The sequence below is a fragment of the Nannobrachium achirus genome (genome assembly GCF_963921795.1).
Source record: "Nannobrachium achirus genome assembly, chromosome: 23".
In the NCBI taxonomy this organism is placed as follows: Eukaryota; Metazoa; Chordata; class Actinopteri; order Myctophiformes; family Myctophidae; genus Nannobrachium; species Nannobrachium achirus.
This window is the reverse complement of record NC_137830.1, coordinates 9314640-9335555: the sequence shown is the minus strand read 5'-3', so window position 1 is coordinate 9335555 and position 20916 is coordinate 9314640. Positions and strand designations below refer to the sequence as shown.

Below are 20916 nucleotides of genomic sequence, written 5' to 3'. Positions count from 1 at the left end.
CTACTCTAGGACAGTGGTTTTCAACCTGTGGGTCGGGAGACTCGGGACCCCCGTCCCCAAATTATTTTGGGGGGGTCCCCAGATGAAAATGTGCAACATTGTTTTCTCACTCAACAGTAAACAAACCAACATAAAGTTTAAGTGTATTGAGCAGGGTCCCCCAATTAGTTTTCCCCAAGGGCCGAATTATGTCTAGGGTACCAAGCCGAGGGCCACAGCATTGCTTGGGGTGACGTTGGCGTTCCCGCTACTCCAGCGACAGTTCAGATATCGTTGTTGTCGGGTGAAAATCTTGTCCAAAACCGTTAGTTTTGCATTTATCATTTTAAAAATGATTTAAACTAGTGAAAACAGACGATCTACAAGCACACAACGCCTCGCACCGCAAGGCATTGTGTGCTTGTAGATCTGCTGTTTTCACTAGTTTTGTGTGACGGCCTTGTACGATGAAGCAGGGCATTACTTTGCGAAAGAACATACAAATTTGGAGATACAAGGTTTCCACCCAACAACGACGATAGTGTTGTTGCTGCTCTTATACCACCATTATTATGGGGGTTGTTGGGGGCCAGACAGTAGCCCCCTGCGGGCCGCAAATGGCCCGCGGGCCGCCTGTTGGGGAACCCTGGTATAGAGGGTATTTATGTACATTTCTAGAGTGGACTTTTTAATACCACTAAAATGACACAACATTGGCCAAACTGTCAAATATTTATAAGCAGAAATTGTGATGTAGATCGGCTATTTTCACAATAGAACCGTGTTATACAAAATGTAATGCTTCATTAGTGCTCGTCCCCAGTTCAAAAGCAAGGGCCTTTTCAATTTGAACAAGACATACGAATGGTATAGGATTTTCTTGGGATTTTTTGTGCCGCGTTGTCTACTTTGCGGTGTAGAGGTTTATGAGCAACAAAATTGGATTACGACACTTTTATAATAAACACACAGAATGCCCCAACACATCAGGCTGAGGCCAATACGTTGTTGGCAGTCGATAAGGCCCACAATAAAGGTTATTTGCGCCATCATGTGGTTAAAATGAAGACCTTCAATCCACCCAGCCCTCTGCTTAGTGCAGCTTAGTGAAGGTTGGTGGAAAAAAAGGAAAACAAGTCTGGCCTAGGCACTGAAGCATATACCCTTATGTACATTTTCAGATCGTATATAGTACCAGTAAGACTCCCTAATCGGGAGATAAGCGACCGTTGGTCGCTTATCTCCACAAATAGGCCAAAAGTTTGTTTTACCAATTATCAAGACATACGGGCAGTTGACAGTTTGCCATGGTTACTCATTGAAGTTGAATCTCCATATATGGAGATAACCTACGCATCACACTAAGTCTGACCTCACCAGCCCATATTTGGGCATGAGCAACTTATGTCTCCATATATGGAGATATGATGACATCACACAGTCCTCAGCCGATGATGTGGCGTGATGTCATACAATACACAAACGAGCCCTACAGTATAAAGGGGCAGTTCTTGCCAGGAAAGAAGCATTTCTTCGACTCAGACCTTATCGCCAGGTTTGGCTTATAGCAGCTGTCGGTAGGACCATGTATGGATTCTGTTAGTGTGGATCTCCTAACAGGGCATCATCTGGGATACAATCCCTTTTATGCCCATATATGGAGATCCCTAACAGAATCCCTTTCATGCCCATATATGGAGATCCCTAACAGAATCCCTTTTATGCCCATATATGGAGATCCCTAACAGCATCCCTTTTATGCCCATATATGGAGATCACTAACAGCTAACAGAATCCCCTTTATGCCCATATATGAGATCCCTAACAGAATCCCTTTTATGCCCATATATGGAGATCCCTAACAGAATCCCTTTTATGCCCATATATGGAGATCCCTAACAGAATCCCTTTTATGCCCATATATGGAGATCCCTAACAGAATCCCTTGTATGCCCATATATGGAGATCCCTAACAGAATCCCTTTCATGCCCATATATTGAGATCCCTAACAGAATCCCTTTTATGCCCATATATTATGGAGAAATCCCTGCTCTGAGTATCTGACATCAGTGTGATGTCACCTGTTTATGCCCATATATGGAGATCCCTGCTCTGCGTATCTGGTTGCTATGGTAAACAGTTGGTTGCTAGGGTAAAAAAACATGGTTGCTATGGTAAACAGTTGGTTGCTAGGTAAACAGTTGGTTGCTAGGGTAAAACCATGGTTGCTAAGGTGGTTGCTAACGTACACTAACAGACCAGCAACAACAGACTGTTGCCACAGCAACGTACACAAAGGTTTGTGTACACATGTGGTGTGATGTCATACTGATGCGGAGATATGAGCAGGGCAAAGGTGTGACGTGTGACGTGTGACGTGTGACCGACGGACGGACGGACGGACGGACGGACGGCCGGTGGAGGTTTTCATAGTAAACTGCTCCCTGACGGTCGCAATAATATAGAAATTCCATTTCCATAAGGTAGAGTGACAATGAATACAATATATTTATTTAACACCAAAATCAAGAGCTCTGAGACAACACGCATGCTAGTGTCCTCCCGTTCTCTGGGCAGTGTCTTATTTATACAAGACAGTGTGACAAGAATAGGTGAAGGACATGCAGGTCTATTCTTACAGAAGTCTTCCATATATGCACTGATGACGTCGGAGTAAGAGCGGAGCAACTGTCTGGATAGACAGCTGTTGTTGAGTCAGTCTTTTTGTGTCAAGTAACTTTAACTTACCGAGGTAAAGGTGACAGATACACATTGCACATATATTAACAGTTTTATAAAAATCTATTACAACCCATTGATGTACTCCGTTACCCCTGGTGTTCAGGGATGCAGTACAGTATACCGGGGGTGTTTAGCTCCCTGGTGTTGCTACACAATATAAGTGTTTTATATTATAAATGGTGCATTTGTATAGCGCCTTCATCCAAGGCACTTTACATAGATTGTGCAACTGCTCCCACCTCACTGTGTGGTAGGGGTGTCACACCAAATTCTGGGCCCTGGGTACGAGGATTCACTGCAGGCCCCCCATGAAAGTTCTTCATAGGGGAGGGGGTTTAACCCATTTAGACTGGGAACGCATTATTGTGTGCTTTAACACTTGAAAAATTGTAGATATACAAGCTCACAGCGCAGCTTGTAGATCTTCTATTGTTGAAGAAATGTGAAAATGTGTCTTTGAATATTTCAAATCCTAAGTTTTTTAAAAAAAACCTATGTTTCTATGTCAGTGGTGCTCAAACCTTTTCATGTGAAGGAAAATCTGAGTTAGAAAAGTTTGCTTAAAAAATACATATATTCAAAGATTTCCACACATTATCACGACTTTTCAAAACATTGCAGATCTACAAGCTCGCAGACTGGCACTCGTTGCCGCGCTGTGAGCTTCTATATGCTATTTCTCAAGAGCTAAAGTATAAAATAATTAAGGCCCTTCCGCCACCTTGGGCCCTAGTAACTCAGTCCCACTTTCCCCCCCCCTTGTGACGCCCCTGCTGTTTGGTGTTGCTGCTGCTGTCATTTTTTTTATTCCAAGGCACCCCTACATTATAATTTTCACTCCCAACACCTTATATTTAAACCTTGTATGTCCAAAACCGTTAGTTTTGTATTTATCATCTAAAAAATGTACTAAACTAGTGAAAACAGCAGATCTACAAGCACACAGCACCTCGCATCACGAGGCGTTGTGTGCTTGTAGATCGACTCTTTTCACTAGTTTTGTGCGTCAGCGACAGAGGTTTCTGCCTGACAGTAATGATATTTTAGTGATTATGTTGCGAGGAAAACGTTGAGATAATAGCCATTTTGGTTAGAACTGACTGAAAATAACTTTGTACTTTGCAAGTTTAAAATTATACTAAATATTTTTTCAAGTGAATTCCAAATATCAAATTATCTCGCGGCACCCCTGGACTGCAGTCGCGGCACCCCAGGGTGCCCCGTCACCCACTTTGAAAACCCCTGAATTAACGTATTATCGGCAAAAAAACGTTTATACGAACGTTGTCTATATCGTATCCAGATAACGTCCTCCTGCCAACCCGTTGTTCCTGCCGGGACGCAAATGACCAAATATGGACAGATGGGGATATCCCACACTCCCACGGCAGCCATAGCATTGTTGCAATATGACATGAATATATTTTATTTTAATTATTTACAGGTGGTAACTGCGGAGACTAAAACAATGTGAGAACTGTTACAATAAACAGAAATTAAAACGAACAGATTAACATAAATATTATATGTAAATATAATATATAATCATAACAATCACAACCTTTAAAGCAATGACTGTAAATAAGGACAGTAAAGAGTTTTAAATGTGATGTAAAGTGTGAAACACTCATCTAAAGTGTTGTTCCATTCCTTTTCTACCATTTGGAGTCCTTGCAGCCTGAACCCTCAAGCACTTACCAGCTGACGTCAGCAGGGGGCAGCAGTGGCTCAGTGGCTCAGGGGTAGAGTTGCAGTCTTAGAACACAGAGGGTTCCTGAAGGGTTCCCAGTTCGATCCTGGGCTCCCCCAGAGTTAGTGTGGAAGAGTCCTTGAGCAAGACTCTGAACCCCTAGTTGCTCCCGGTGAGCAAGTTGGTGCCTTGCATGGTTTCCTCCGCCATCGGTGTATGAATGTGTGTGTGAATGGGTGAATGTAATACACAATCTCTGTGCAAGGGCCTTGGATAAAGGCGCTATATGCACCATTTACCATTTAGGTCACTTAAGTCAGTGAGGGTGCAGGGATGACATTGGAATTGGGCCGTTGAACACAACTACATTTGGAGGTTGGAAGCACTCCTGGGAAATCACTCAACAGTGGGCAGTGGGACGGTATTGAAAACGAGCACTTCCAAACTCTCGATAGATAGAGGGATAGATAGATAGATGGATAGATAGATCTATTATTTGGCAGATCTACAAGCTCTCCGAGAGTGTACAAATGTAACCAAACGGACCCTTATGGGCCTGTATCTGAGTGTGTACAAATGGAACCAAATGGATATGTGCGTGCGTGCGTGCGTGCGTGCGTGCGTGCGTGCGTGCGTGCGTGCTTGCGTGCGTGCGTGCGCACAGAATAACCCTCACAAAACAATCCATTATTATCATGTCTTTAATTAACACAATTGTGTCAGCGTTTAATGTAACTTTGGCACAATTTAAATGGTTTCATTTTCTTGAAGATATTAGTAAATATACATTTTTTGAAATAAATGTTTTACATTTTATAATAAAATATTATAGGTTAAAAAAACAAGGATTTTCAAAACACTTCATTGGAGTTTCCATTATCAACAAAACTTTACAATATTCATATTTAAATGTTCTAGACCAGATGTTCTCACACTTGTTGGTCGCGACCCCCAAAATAATATTTGAACTGGAGACCCCCCAAAATAACCATATATAATCGCTGAGTCGAGGCATTACATTTGGTTAGACTCAGTTCCAGGTTGCGAGGCGTTGTGAGCTTGTAGATCGTCTATTTTCATAATTTTTGCCCCTTTATGTTATTTGACAATTTGTCCAATGTTTAACCAGTTTATAGTTTCATTACTTTTAGAAGTCCTTTCATTGTCACTTCACTGTCGTCTGGGGACCCCCTGGGGGTCCCTCTGGTGGTCCCCAGATGGGGGTTCCTCTGGGGGTCCAGACCCACAGGTTGAGAACAAAACTTTTCATGTCAATCTGAGAGGTTTGTGCCAGAGACTACATTTGTACAAGATTGTTTGAAAATATAGCAGATCAACAAGCTCACAACGTACCACAGTGCGGTGAGACAATTTATACAGCAAATGGTTAAAGTGGTTACACAGATTTTTACGCTATATACTTGAATGTTGCTGGGGACCCCCTGGAACCCCCTCAAGGACCCATTGGGGTCCCCGGACCCCCACTTTGAGAACCACTGTATTCATGATATATAAATCTGTACAATGTGTTAGACCCACATCGCTATGGAAACCAAACCATATTGATTCTGTAACCCCCCCCCCCTCCTAATTATTACATTATGATACAACATCCTGTCTGTCTGTCCTCACACCCTGTCTGTCTGTCTGTCAGTCAGTCTGTCCTCACACAGAGACACAGAGGAGTCAGGTTTAAACCCAAAGCCAGCATAGAGAGGTTCAGTAAATATGGTCTGGACGGTGTAAAGGTGTCTCAGTGAGTCTGAAGACACTTCATAGAAGGACAGAATCCCACCAGGACAGTCCAGATACACTGCTACTCTGTTGGAGTCAGAGGGACGTTCAGGAAGGAAAGTCTCCTTACTATCGTGTGTGACAATGTATATGTTACCATGGTTACCATCACTACAGGACAGTTTCCAGGACATTTTATTGAATCCAAGGTCACAGTCATCGACCCGTCCTTTCCTACTGATTCCTCTGTAGGTCACTCCTATATCAACCCTTCCACTCCTCTCTACCTCCCAGTAACAGCGTCCAGTCAGACCCTCTGTACACAAAACCTGAGTATGTTCATCAAACCTGTCTGGATGATCAGGATATGAATGAAGCTGTTCCACCCAAGTCGCCTTCAGGTTGTTCTCAGACAGAGAGATTTCTGTGGCTGCTGTGTTTGTGTCCAGTGTGAGACGATGTGAATCTGATGAGAAAACAACACAGTAAACATTAAAAACATTCCTCACTGAGTGACACACACACATATGCACACACAAACACACACACGCGCGCACACACACGCACGCACGCACGCACGCACACACACACACGCACACACACAAACACACACACGCGCACACGCACGCACACACACACAAGCGCACACGCACACGCGGTACTAATCAGGTGTGGTGTTTGTTTGTTTTTTTTTTGGGGGGGGGGGTTGTTTAGAGAATCAATAAGGTTTGGTTTCCATAGTGAGGGAACATTTAAACATGTATGTAGGTACAGATTTATAGATCATGAATACAGTGGTTCTCAGAGTGGGGTCTGGGGACCCCCAGGGGTCCTTGAGGGGGTTCCAGGGGGTCCCCATCAACATTCATGTATATAGCATCAAAATCAGTGTAACCACATTAAACATTTACTGCATTTATTTGAAAATAAACGAGCTCACAACGCGTTGCATCGCGATGTGTTGTGAGTTTATAGATCATCTATTTTCAAAATAATATCTTGGAAAAGCGGAGTCCATGACACACACACGCACACACAAACACACTTTAATTAATCATATTTTCCTAATTCTTTCAACAATTCTAAAAGGTCTACAAGCTGGCAGCACAACACCAAGTGATGCGCTGTGATCTTGTAGATCTGCAGACCTAATTCATTTGAACCACTTTATCCATATTTTACACGTTGGCTATTTAACACATTTAGAGCTATAAAACCCTAAACTCTTTTCTCCAGATTCTAACTTTTTGTGATTTTTCCTAAGCTAGCGCCCCCTACTGTACTTGATCATACTAAAGCATTATACAAAATAACCTAAAATAGCAGATATACAAGCTCCAAACATGGCATGAAGTGAGGCGTTTGGAGCACAGATGTTTTCTAGCTCTAAATGTGTAAAATAGCCAACGTGTAAAACATGGATAAAGTGGTTCAAATGAGTGTAATGCTGTATTAAACATTTTGCTGGGGACCCCCTGGAACCCCAAAGGACCCCTGGGGTCCCCGGACCACACTTTGAGAACCAATGCTATAAAGAACCATCAACCACTTTAACCCTTCATCGACCGGTGTCTCCCAGGGCTCTATACGTCTGCTCAGTTTCCAAAATAGCCGATCTACAAGCTCAAAACGTGTCATAGCACGATGTGTTGTAAGCTTGTAGATCTGCTATTTACGATGAATGTTCACGTATCAAGACATGTCCAACATTGGGACGCAGGGTTTAAATGGTTAATGGCTCAAAGAAGGTTATTTGAGGAACCATTTGTGCTTGTGAGCTTGTAGATCTGATATTTTTCAGAGCCCTGAGGAACTCCAGTCAGTGACGTGGGTTTAAGTGTTTAACATACAAAATAAATATCATTAAAATAACGTTTTATTAATTAAAATCAGTTCCTGATTGCAGGTTTAATTAACCACTTGAACCCTGGTGAACCTATTCAGTATTCATAATTCTAAAACAGCAGATTTTCAAGCTCACAACATGTTGCAATGCAACAAACACGACAGACAGACAGACAGACAGACGTTGTGAGGTTGTAGATCGGCTATTTTCACTGTATTTAGACAGTTCCGTTTTAATGCATTTAGTTTTGGTGAAATGTTCTTCATTTCAATACAACAATACATTGATACAAAATTTTAAAAGTACTGTAGTTGTAATTTGTATTTTTTATACTTGAGTATTTACTCGAGTAAATACTTTGTCCACCACTGGTTGTCAGGACAGAAAAATGTCCAAACATGGAATAAATTCCTTCTCAAGACATTTCCTCACTAATGTGTTTGTAAAGATGTCTAGTAACACATTTCAAAAGGTTGAAACTCCCCTAGGGCAGCGGGAACAGCCACGCCCACTTTTCCTGCTCGTCACAAAGCCTTGTTTTGTGTGAGAATCTATATTTGTGGGAGCGTGTCAAATTAAAAAGTATCTTTATTAGTTTGTTGAATACTAGGAGACACTGCTCCTCAGGAGTCCAGATCACCTAGAGGTCCTCTGGTTCCTCCAGAGGTCCTCCTGGATGGAGTGGAGGAGTGGAGCAGGACGGGTGCACCTCACCTGGGTAGAGGGGATTATGAGGTCCTGGGCTGTTCCCCCTCTCCCCTCTATAGATGTGGTCAGCAACACCACACTTCTCAACACTTTTTATCTGCTGAATAAGAGCTAAGCCTGTTGCCACTTCACACACTGATTGAACTGTGTTTTAAATGGTCTCTCTAGGGGGTCCTGAACCCCAGTTTGGGAACCACTGCCCTGGAGGGGGGTTGAATTTCAATGTTTTGGATTGTGTTACTAAACACCTTTAAATACATTGGTGAAGGTTTTTATAATATCCTCTGAATACAAGGAGGGAGGGGCCAACAAAGTATAAAACAGTGTATAAAATGTCAATGTGAAGGAAAGACAGACAGACAGACAGACAGACAGACAGACAGACAGACAGACAGACAGACAGACAGACAGACAGACAGACAGACAGACAGACAGACAGACAGACAGACAGACAGACAGACAGACAGACAGATACTCACATCTTGTAAGGAGTTGAGGTTTAATCCAGTGTTCTCCTGAATGATTCACACTGTAGGAAATAGAACAACAATGAATCAACGTCTGACTGTCTAACACACTGTCTCCACTACCTGGCATAGTTCTGTTCCTTTTGATATCTCTCTCTCTCTCTCTCACGCACACACACACACACACACACACACACACACACACACACACACACACACACACACACACACACACACACACACACACACACACACACACACACACACACACACACACACACACACACACACACACACACACACACACACACACAGTATATTAAATCTATGTTAAAATATAGGACACTATCACTGTATGTTACATATATGTTAGAATATATGACACTACCACTGTATAATAAATCTATGAATAGAACCATGGATAATATAGGATCAAATGATCGTCTGGCTCTAATTGTCCCAGAGTAAAGACTGAACTGGTAAAAACAGTGTTTTGTTTTAGTGTCCAAACCTCTTGGAATGACCTACAGCTCACACTAAAGATCTGTTCTCCTAGAACACGGTGGGCACTTTTTATTTACAGAGTTCCATACTGACTTTGATAAAGTGAGCCAAGGGACAAAACTTGAAACGCACTCTAAACATATCTTTTAATTGAATTATAATTTTGAAATATAATAAAATAAATAAAAACAAAGAAGCCCCCCTCCCACCTGGCCAGCCAGTTCAACATTGTAAGGGAAACACTGCACTAACCAACATGGACACAGTCCAAGTCTACTCACTTCAGAGTCTCCAGTGCAGCAGAGAGCTTCTTCAGACCAGAGCCTCCTAAGTGGCTGAAGTTCAAGTCCAGCTGTTTCAGATGGGAGGGGTTGAAGGTCAGAGCTGAAGCCAGAGAAGAACAGCCTTCCTCTGTGAGCCCACATCCTGACAACCTGCAGAGAAATCCATATTTAACAAAGTGCTGTTGATGTTCAAGTAGAGATCCACACAGAGAGAAAACACACTATTTATTTACCTCAGGATCTGCAGTCTACACTCTTCACTCTTCAGTAGAGCAGAGAGTTGGTCCAGTTGTGATTCCTGCAGGCAGTTGAAACTGATGTCCAATTCTTTCAAATGGGAAAGATTAGATCTGAGAGCTGAGACCAGGATGTCAAATCCTGTCTGTGTGATGTGACAGCCAGCAAGTCTGTAATTAAAGATTACATATCTGGATTTATTGTCAGAGTTTTGGAGGAGGGACCAAAGAGATGGAAAGAACAGGCAGGCAGGAATAATGTGAAGTAAATCATGGTCATCTTCCAACAGGAAGCTAACTGACAGGAAACAGGAAGCAGCAAGTTAACAACAGATGATCCAGCAAACTGACTGAGAGAGGACAGACAGACAGACAGACAGACAGACAGACAGACAGACAGACAGACAGACAGACAGACAGACAGACAGACAGACAGCAGGGCAGTTGCCAGGTATACAGTAGTAGATGGTAATCACATATATTTATTAAAGTACATTATAATATATAAACCAGTAAGACGCCTAAGGGCAAAAAAGCGACCTCACCCTAAACGGCGGGGTCGTGCATGATGTAACTCGCACAGAACGGAATTCACTTGCAAGTGTGATTCGAGTTACGGTTGGACAAAATATAGACAAAATACATTCCAAAATATGGATATGACTGATGGCTGACATTATAGATGTCTTGATGTAATTTGACTAAATGAAACAGACAACAGGCTGCTGGTGCTGGTGGGCTGGGGTACCAGCAAACCTTCCAGTCTGTGTTTACACCAGTTTGACACACAATGATTGTGTAACTGGACGTGATAATTCCCTAGCAGCCATGATGGATCACATATTGTATTTACTGTACCGTATCATTGTGATGTGATGGCAGAGTGAGGACTAACCAACACAAACTCTGACGTATCATGATTCTAGTCAGTGTGGGATACCATGATGTCAACATAATGCACACTCCTCTTATTATAATCAAACAATAAATAATAAAACAGAAGTAATCTAAATAATGCTGGTTAATTAATCTGACCTCAGTATCTCCAGTCCACAATGTGGACTCTTTAATCCGGCAGAGATGAGTTCCATGAATGAATCCTTCACGTCATTATAACTGAGATCCAATTCTCTTAGATGTGAAGGATTAGAGCTGAGAGCTGAAGCCACAATTTCAAAGTCTGGCTCATTTAGTTGACAGCCAACAAGTCTGTGAATGTAGATTACCGGTATGTCAAATCAGACACATTAGATCAAGTTCATACAGTTGATTAACAACGAGAATGTAAATCTAGTTGGCCAGATATTAACAAGTCATAAGAACAAGGAACCACTAAATGTAAAAGTGAAAGACAGATAATCTGTATACTACAGTTTTTAATGTGCTCTGAACTTGTTCTATGAACTAATGTATTAATTCCTCATGAAAATCAGTAAACCTAGGTAATGACCAAGCAGTGTTAATTTTGACAGCAACTTGTGATGTAGTTTTAATCAGTCTTTTGAATAAGTCATATCATCTCAAATGTTTAGTTGAATTAATATTATAAGACTAAATCTACAGTTGATTTAGTCGACTAAAATGTATCTTGGTTCGCTGTGATGACATCACAATACCCGATTTGCTCTAAACTTAAAGGACAACTTTTTACAACAAGGGTTCATATTTTAGATTGTAATTAGAGAAAAGAAAAGTAGAGTGTTAAAATGTTTTAATTTACTTTCTGTTCTATCGGTTTATCATGTTCAATGTGCTAAACCGTGGGGGCATGCATACGCATGGGGGCATGCATACAAGTGGCTAAATATGTCCTTTCAGACACAATAAGCCAGCCATTTCTTTATTGATATTTACAGTAACACTTCTAGCCCCCATAAGTCATATCTACCCATGAAAGATTGCATTGCATCTTGGGAAAGGGGCTTATTCTGTGTAAAAAGACATATTTAGCCACTTGTACGCATGACCCCAGGCACTGAAATCAAAATTTTAAAATCTCTAAAACAGTAGAAAGAAGTAAATGAAAACATTTGAACACTCATCTTTTATATTCTTTAATTACAATCTAAAATATGAACCCTTTGTTGTAAAAAACTGAAGTTGTCCTTTAATGCCGAAAATAGCTAATTTACAAGCTCATCTACATCTATCTTGTAGAACGGCTTTTTGGAGTGAAAACCACACACAATGAAGCATAAAATGACTTGCTTTATAAAGGGGAAGTTCACCCAAAAAATGATTATTTCTATTGTATACTTGATGTGATGTGTGAAATAAAAGGATTATTATTATTTTTGTATGTGTCTAACCCGAATCCTTTACGGCGAATGAAGAATCCAAAAAGGAAGACAATATTTGAGATTAAATGAAGTAAATGGATGCTGAGATTAACACATGAAAACTATCAAAATGACCCACTCTAAAAAAGGAGTTTGATGTCAAGTGTCTTAACGAGCCATGAATCCCTTTGTTGAAAACACGTTCTGATGTTGGAAAAAAAAAAAAAAAAAAAAAAACACATGAATGTCATTCGAGATCATTTAGCCTGGAAAAAGTTTAAACGTTTATGAGTTTGGTTTCCTATTAGGTGATCCAAGATTTTGTCACACTGCTCCTCCCACATTGGGAATGGTGGCATTTTGCTATGTTTGCTATGTTTTGCTAGTTTAATTGACATGAATTTCAAGCGACAGTTCCCATTTAAGTATTTTTCTCTCTGAGACAGTAAGGGCTACAGTTACCACACTGGATAGATAGGTTCACTGTACAGTGGCCTGTGGAAGAAATCATTATTACACCAGTGGTATATGATCTCTGGTCTCCTGGATCCATGAGATAAAAACTATAGGTGTTTAAATGTATTAATTCTAAGGTGGACTGATGTGGCCATGCACGATTCTGCATCGATGCTACCGGTATGACTAGGGATGGGTATCGAGAACTGGTTCTTGTTGAGAGCCGGTTCCCGGTGGATCGATTCCTTGGACTCATTAGCAAAATTCCTTAACGATTCCGCTATCGATGCCTGCATATGCGCGATGACATCACACGCGCGACACGCTGCCTTGTTTTGTTAGACTACAGCCAACTTGTTGTCTAAGCAGAGCGTTCTAAAGTCTGGCTGTATATTTCACGCTAGTTTTGATAATGAGGCGTCAGCTTTCCTATAGTCTGAAAGCTGAAAATCGTGTTGCATGCCGCGACTCTGCACACAGTGCCACGTGCACACATAAAAGGGGGCTTGAGCCCCTGCCCTTTTATCCATCTGTAAAAAGTGTCCTCTCCAGACCATGAATGCAGTTTTTTACTACGGTGAAAGAAATGCAAATGCCTTTTCCGTGTAGGGCTGTCACAATTATTACATAATCGTCTAATCGCAATTATTTGACATAATCGCGATTATTTTTCATAATCGCGATTATTTTTCATAATCGTCATAATCGTTTCCACGTTGAAAGATTTTCATATATATTTTTTTTAAAGTAAAAAAAATTGGAAATAGCAGATCTGCAAGCTCACAACGTGTCGCATCGCAACGCGTTGTGAGCTTGTAGATCGGCTATTTCCTCTATCAATGTTTTTTTAAGTATAAAGTTGTCAAATATGTCAGTCATTTCTTTGTATATTTAGGTTATGTGTCATATACCATGTGCAACTTCAAAGCCTAAAAGCCAAACAGAAATGTGATTGTCAACGACAAAAAAATTATTTGAGTGACAATTAATTGTCTTGTAAAATGTCATAATCGTGACAGGCCTATTTCTGTGCCATACCTGAACGCAGCTCCTGAACTTGAATGCAGCATCTTAAGTTGAAAAAATTGCCTTCTTTTAGAAATGCCTCTCTAACATTCTCTGCAAGTCTCTGGCACACACAGCTACATGCACACGCAATGGCCACACTGTTGTCGTTTTCCTTGTGTCGTCTCGTCAGGTAGTCTTGGTCGGATGCGCTAGCATAGGCTAGGTCTAGGATAACTAGTTTGTGTCATGGAGGATGACAGTTTGTTTCCAAAGCCACAGTACGAGCGGTTTTAATCCCAACAGCAACATTAAAGGAGAGCCCAGCCCAGTAACGTGGAGGAAGCGATCTGTACACTTTGATATAAAAAGGTGCCAGTCAGACGTGCTGCTAATACAACAAATCTACAGATCCACCGCCCACAATAATATGCCGAACTGGTAAATAAAACGGCAGCAGACAGTCCAACAGCAGCTGGTCTAGCCCGTCAACGCGCCGCGTTCTGAGCTTGTAGATCTGCTATTTTCAGAGCACAACACCCACGCGCAACTGGGTCAATCTCTTTGCCACTATAACATTTTAGTCTTGATGTTCAAAAAGCAATTAAATTGCTAATTTTCTTCATTAAAGGAGACATCCAGACCAAAAGACATATAGGGTTAAATCTGCCTTTTATCATAACCCTTCATACCTGCTTTAGTCGATTTTTTTCATAGCTGCCCCTGTTGCTAGATTTTGGCTGCCCCTGTTGCTAGATTTCGCAGGCTCTCTCATAACTAACACAGTGGATTGTCCTTAGGATAGTGCGGTTATTTCTTTAGCTTCAAAGTTAGTATTTTTTGATTGGATTGTGTTTACACAACGTCCCGAGACCAACCAAACCGCTGTTTTGACCTCACAGGCACCCTTACTTGTCAAACAGACCCCTCCCTCCCCTCCCTTTCTAGCCTCTCCTCTTCCTGCTCTGGTGCAGAGCAGACAAGACTACCTGGCTGCAGACACTAGGGTCCTGTTGATGTCCACGGGAGACAGGAACATCAACAAGTGGCAGGAAGTGACCTCACACCTCTTTCTTGCTCTACCCCATGGAGGTTCTGTTTAGGGTTAGGGGGTAGAGTTGGGTTGTCTAAAAGATAAAAGATAACATGTACACATAGCGACAATGCGGCTCAAAGGGACTGTAGTGCCTTGGACTGCAAGGCAGAGACGTCACGTGACCTCCACAAGTGGCATGAAGTCACTTGACACTGTGAGGTCACTTCCTGCCACTTGTTGATGTTCCTGTCTCCCGTGGACATCAACAGGACCCTAGTGTCTGCAGCCAGGTGCTGCTCAGAGCAGAAGCCGTTTGACAAGTAAGGGTGCCTGTGAGGTCAAAACAGCGGTTTGGTTGGTCTCAGGACGTTGTGTAAACACAATCCAATCAAAAAATACTAACTTTGAAGCTAAAGAAATAACCGCACTAGCCTAAGGACAATCCACTGTGTTAGTTATGAGAGAGCCCGCGAAATCTAGCAACAGGGGCAGCTATGAAAGAAATCGACTAAAGCAGGTATGAAGGGGTATGATAAAAGGCAGATTTAACCCTATATGTGTTTTGGTCTGGATGTCTCCTTTAAGGAGTACTATCATAGCGGTATACATATAATGAAGGGGGAAAAATAGACGATATATTCGTCAATCGCGATCATTTTGAATGATGATTAATCGTCTCCAGAAAGTCCTAACCGTGACAACCCTACCACTGGCCACTATTTCTCTAACCCCCCCCCCCCCCCCCCCCAATGAGAATTGATAAGAGAATCGATAAGGAATTGGATCGATAAGCGGAACCGGAACCAGAATCGGAATCGTTAAAATCTTAACGATACCCATCCCTAGCCGTGACATAATTGAATATAGACCGTTAACATTCATTATATTTTTTAATTAGTTTCGGAAGGCAACGTCACATTCAACTGCATACTAATTTCTGGTATGGTCAGTTGTCATTGTGGATAGTACAGAGGACTTGGGTTCTCCTGTTCAGTGTGGCACCATGTTCCTTGTTCACTGTTGGTGTGTTTTACCTGGCTTTAATAGGACTAGCCTTTATTTACACTTTCACACGATACCACCAGTCACTATTTGAGACCTGACTATTATTGGATATTTTATATTAACCATCATTTTTAATTGTACTTTTAGATGTGATGGTAGATTGATTCTCTTCTAATGCGTTTTCTATTCGCATGACTAACCGAGCCTTTCTGGTGTTCCTCACGGCTGGGACCAGGTTAGGTTTCCCTCCAGGTGTTCTTGTGTTGTATTTGTCCAGGTCCAACTCATCCAGAACCTCCTCTGACGTCAGCAGCAAGTGGGCCAGAGCTGAACACTGGCTCTCAGACAGTCTTGTCTTTGATCCGTCCCCTGACTCCAGGTAGTGTTGGATCTCCTGATGCAGTGAGTGGTCGTTCATCTCCATCAAACAGTGGAAGATGTTGATGTATCTGTCAGGAGAGATATTTCCATTCTCACGTTTTATCTCCTTCAGGTTGTCGATGGCTCTCTGGATGCTCTCTGGACTGTTCTGTGTCTGACCCAATAGGCCTCCCAATAGACTCTGGTTGGACTCCAGTGAGAGGCCATGAAGGAAGCGGAGAAAGAGGTCCAGGTGGCCATTCTTACTCTTCGTGGATTTTTCAAAGGCTCTCTTCAGGAAGTCATCCAAGGAACTGACATCAACTCCCAGGAATGTCTTCAGTACCTTCCTGTTCCTCTGTGTGTAACAGTGGAACAGGTAGACTGCAGCCAGAAACTCCTGGATGCTCAGATGAACAAAGCTGTAGACCTTTCTCTCAGATTGAACAGTCTCTTCTTTGAAGATCTCTGTGCACACTCCTGAGTACAGCGAGGCGTCTTTCACATCAAGACCACACTCTTCCAGGTCTTCTTGGTAGAACATCATGCTACCTTTGTCCAGATGTTCAAATGCAAGCCTGCCCAGCTTCAGAATAACCTCCCTGTCAGCCTCCATGAGCTGCTGTTGATTCACATCATGGTACTTCTTCCACTTCCTCTTGGTCTGAACCCACAGGAAGTGGCTGTACATCGCAGTCTGTGTCTTGGGCAGATTTTCTGTCTCGTCTGTCTTCAACATGTCCTCCAGAACGGTAGCGGTGATCCAACAGAAGACTGGGATGTGACACATGATGTAGAGGCTCTTTGATGTCTTCATGTGTGAGATGATTTTGTTGGCCAGCTTCTCATCACTGAATCTCTTCCTGAAGAACTCCTCCTTCTGGGGGTCTGTGAAGCCTCGTACTTCTGTCACCAAGTCAACATATGCAGGAGGGATCTGATTGGCTGCTGCAGGTCTGGTAGTTATCCAGAGGAGGGCTGAGGGGAGCAGATTTCCCTTGATGAGGTTTGTCAACAGCAAGTCCACTGATGATGTCACTGTGGCATCAGAGACGATGTCATTGTTGTTGAAGACATCAGAATCAATATCAATGTTCTTGAATTTCAGCGGAAACCTGCTTTCATCCAGACCATCAAAGATGAAGCCAACCTTCCAGACAGCGAGCTGCTCTGCTGTGACCTTCTTTAATTCTGGGTGGAAACGATGGATCAGTGAGAGAAGACTGTGCTGCTCATCTCTGACCAGGTTCAGCTCCCGGAATGAGAAGGGAACCAGGAGAATGACATCTTGATTTTCCAAACCCCTTGCCCAGTCCAGAGTGAACTTACGCACAGAGAAGGTTTTTCCAATGCCAGCGATGCCCTTGGTCAGAACTCTTCTTTTGGGTGTCTCTCTGCCAAGGAGGAGGGGCTTAAAGATGTCACAGCATTTGATTGGTTGGTCATGGAGGGTCTTCTTGGAAGCTGTCTCTAGCTGCCAGACCTCATGTTGGTTATTAACCCCTTCACTCGCTCCCGCTGAGAGGTAGAGCTCTGTGTAGATGCTGCTGAGGGAGGGCACTTCAGTGACGTATGTCACACGATCAAGACGGTTCAAACCGATCTTATAAACCTTTAAATGCTCCTGCGGACTGACACCTGCTATGACAACACAATGAAGACATGTTAAACAAGTTAAAGTTAATTTATAACTTTACATGTAATATAGCATACCATTAAAACTATTTCTTAAATACCCTCCATAAAATGTACAATTTGTCAAAAAAAAAGAGAATGTTTCTGTCTAAATGTATGTGTTAATCATCAGTAACATTGATACAGAAATACAATATGGACATTAATCTGATGATGTTTTCTGCTAATTAAACATTTCATTAATTGATATGAAATGATAATTAGTGTAAAGTGTGTCCAGTCTTACTTTGTTCACTTGTGGTTTGACTGGATGTCTTCTGTTCAGGTGTGGTTCTGAGTCTCTCTCTGTGGAGATAAACACAATATAATATAGATAATAGATAGTTTAATAACTTATATATTATTTAATTAACCACTTAAAACCTATATACTTTGTCCTTCAATGAATAGTGCCGATATACAAGCTCAGGAAGTGCTGTGATGCCATGTGTTGTAAGCTTGTAGATCTGCTCTTTTTGCCATGAACATGGATTACATCACCTGGCATACATGATACAACCAGTAAGACTCCCTAATCGGGAGATAAGCCACCGTCAGGTCGCATACACAAACTTTAGAAGGCAGTCATAGCCAATCAGGAGGGAATATGGGAAATGGGACAGATCCATGTTGATGACATGACTTTAGAGATACTGTGTACCACTCTGCGTGATTTTAGGGCAAAATCTGTAGGAGCAGTGTCCATGTGTTTTTCAAAAATCGGCCTGATGGTGGCGCAACACAGCCCAGTTGTACATAAATGTTCTTATATCAGTGTAGACTAGAGGTAATAGCTGTAAATATTGTAGTCAACATGTGTTATGTGCGTGCGTGCGTGCGTGCGTGCGCATGTGAGACAGCGTGGCATTCATCTGAAAGAGTATGGTGTTTGTGTTGCGTTCTTCGACCCCCGAGTTTCAGGGCTATGTTCCACTAGCACCAATAAGACTTCTGGTTAACGTGCACTTTTCTGTGAAATTGTAAAAATGAAAAAGTGCTTCTGCATTTTCATTCCCTCACAGACAGCTCAGTGCATCCTTTGCTTTCAACTGAGTAGGAGTGCAGTGGCGGCTCCAGGGAATTGTGACTGGGAGGAGGGGGGTAATGAATTTTGGCAAGTAACACTAATGAATAATACTAATACGAAAAACTAGATTCTCTCGCTTAGGGTACCGATAACTGGTATCGTAGAGATAAGTATGATTTTATGGTATGGTTTCAATGGAAGTCCATCAACTGTCTTTCAAATATTTATATATTCATTTATTCATTCCTTAAATACTAGTCCTGTGCCTGGGGGTGTGCACAGTATTTGAGGGATTGAATGTCCCTGAGGACTGAGGAGTCTCAGAAGTAATGTTGGAGAACCCAGACCGGTCCCCGTTAGCAGAACAGTCACCATTGACGTCCAGTTGTGCAATACCCCTTGTATCCATCTCTGTCTGTCTGTTTCCCTTTCATGCCCATACATTATATGGAGATCTCAGTCTGTCTCGCTCTATTTTATGCTCATATATGGTGTTCCGTGTCCAGGCTGTGATGTCATCTCCAAATTTGGTCATTATGTCAGACAGACATTATTTGGACATTGTTTCAGCATGCGGCTGTTACCATGGTGGTGACACTGTTTAGTATCAGTGATTTCAGCATGTGGTCAGACGGCGGACAGACACTACGTAAATTAATAGTTAATATTTCATCACAATTGGGTTTGTTGAGAGAGGGGGGGAGGGGCTAGGAGGATAAAGCCTCTAACTTGTCCGCAGGTAAAAGAGGACGCATGGTCACCCTAAAATTAAATTACACCTGTACCTTGATTCACTTACTCTGTGTGTGAAGGTCCACTGAAGTCAAGGTTAGGTTCCCATCTAGAATGGTCCCTCTTCTTCTTCTTCTTCTTCTTCATAGACACAAGGCTGGGTGTTGGAGACTCTGGTCTTTGGTGTTTGGCAGAACTCTGACTTTCATCCATCTCTGGGTCTTTATTAAACCTGTCAGGGTTACAGTCAATTAAATAGATCAGAAAACAATAAAAGCTGGATGCATGCGCACCACACAGGCAGGCACACACACACACACACACACACACACACACACACACACACACACACACACACACACACACACACACACACACACACACACACACACACACACACACACACACACACACACACACACACACACACACAAAAGACAAATCGTTTCTCTCAGAGGCTGACTAGGGTGGCCATTCATCGGGATTTAGGCCGGTTTTTATGTGAATCTAGGCGGTGAAAATGCGAAATTATGCGAAATATGCGGGAAATTGTGAAAGTTGCGAGAAAATGCGAAATTATGCGAAATATGAGGGAACATATGTATATTGTAAAGGAGGATTCACTTACTCTGTGTGTGGAGGTCCACTGAAGTTAGGAGGTGCCCATCTAGAACGGTCACTCTTCATAGACAGAAGGCTGGGTGTTGGAGACTCTGCTCTGTGAGGTTTGGCAGAACTCTGACTTTCATCCATCTCTAGGTCTTTATTAAACCTGTCAGGGTTACAGTCAATGAAATAGATCATCTCTAGGTCTTTATTAAACCTGTCAGGGTTACAGTCAATGAAATAGATCATATCTAGGTCTTTATTAAACCTGTCAGGCAGTGGTGTAAAGTAACTAAGTGCATTTACTTAAGTAATGTACTTAAGTACAGTTTTGAGATATTTGTACTTTACTTGACTATTTCCAATTTCTAATACTTTTACTTACTCCACTACATCTCGGGATCCAGATATTGCACTTTTACTTCCCTACAGTTATTTGAAAACTTTAGTCACTAGTTACTTTGCAGATATAAATTATAAATATTAAAAAAAAAACATAAACCACTTTAGCCCTATTTTATACCTTAGCTATTTGAAAATAGCAA

At 42.0% G+C, this 20916-nt stretch overlaps 2 protein-coding genes across 2 annotated transcripts in view; both read right to left on the bottom strand.

Moving 5' to 3' along the window:
• The window catches only part of LOC308308739 (protein NLRC3-like), a gene marked incomplete at both ends in the record, with an annotated part of 195327 nt that extends 174809 nt beyond the window's left edge, over positions 1–20518 (bottom strand). Inside the window, one exon of the mRNA XM_080754193.1 lies at positions 20394–20518. Within this exon, the coding sequence (XP_080610319.1) occupies positions 20394–20518 (125 nt within the window). The remainder of the gene's footprint in view (positions 1–20393) is intronic.
• LOC308308429 (protein NLRC3-like) lies at positions 6041–18518 on the bottom strand (the record flags this gene model as incomplete). The annotated part of the gene is made up of 9 exons (XM_080753845.1): positions 6041–6174; positions 6304–6579; positions 8707–8797; positions 9187–9229; positions 9953–10105; positions 10189–10292; positions 11298–11400; positions 16173–17879; positions 18508–18518. 9 exons carry the CDS (start codon positions 18516–18518, stop codon positions 6041–6043), a joined length of 2622 nt encoding a protein of 873 aa, XP_080609971.1.
• Positions 20519–20916: the final 398 nt, after the last annotated feature.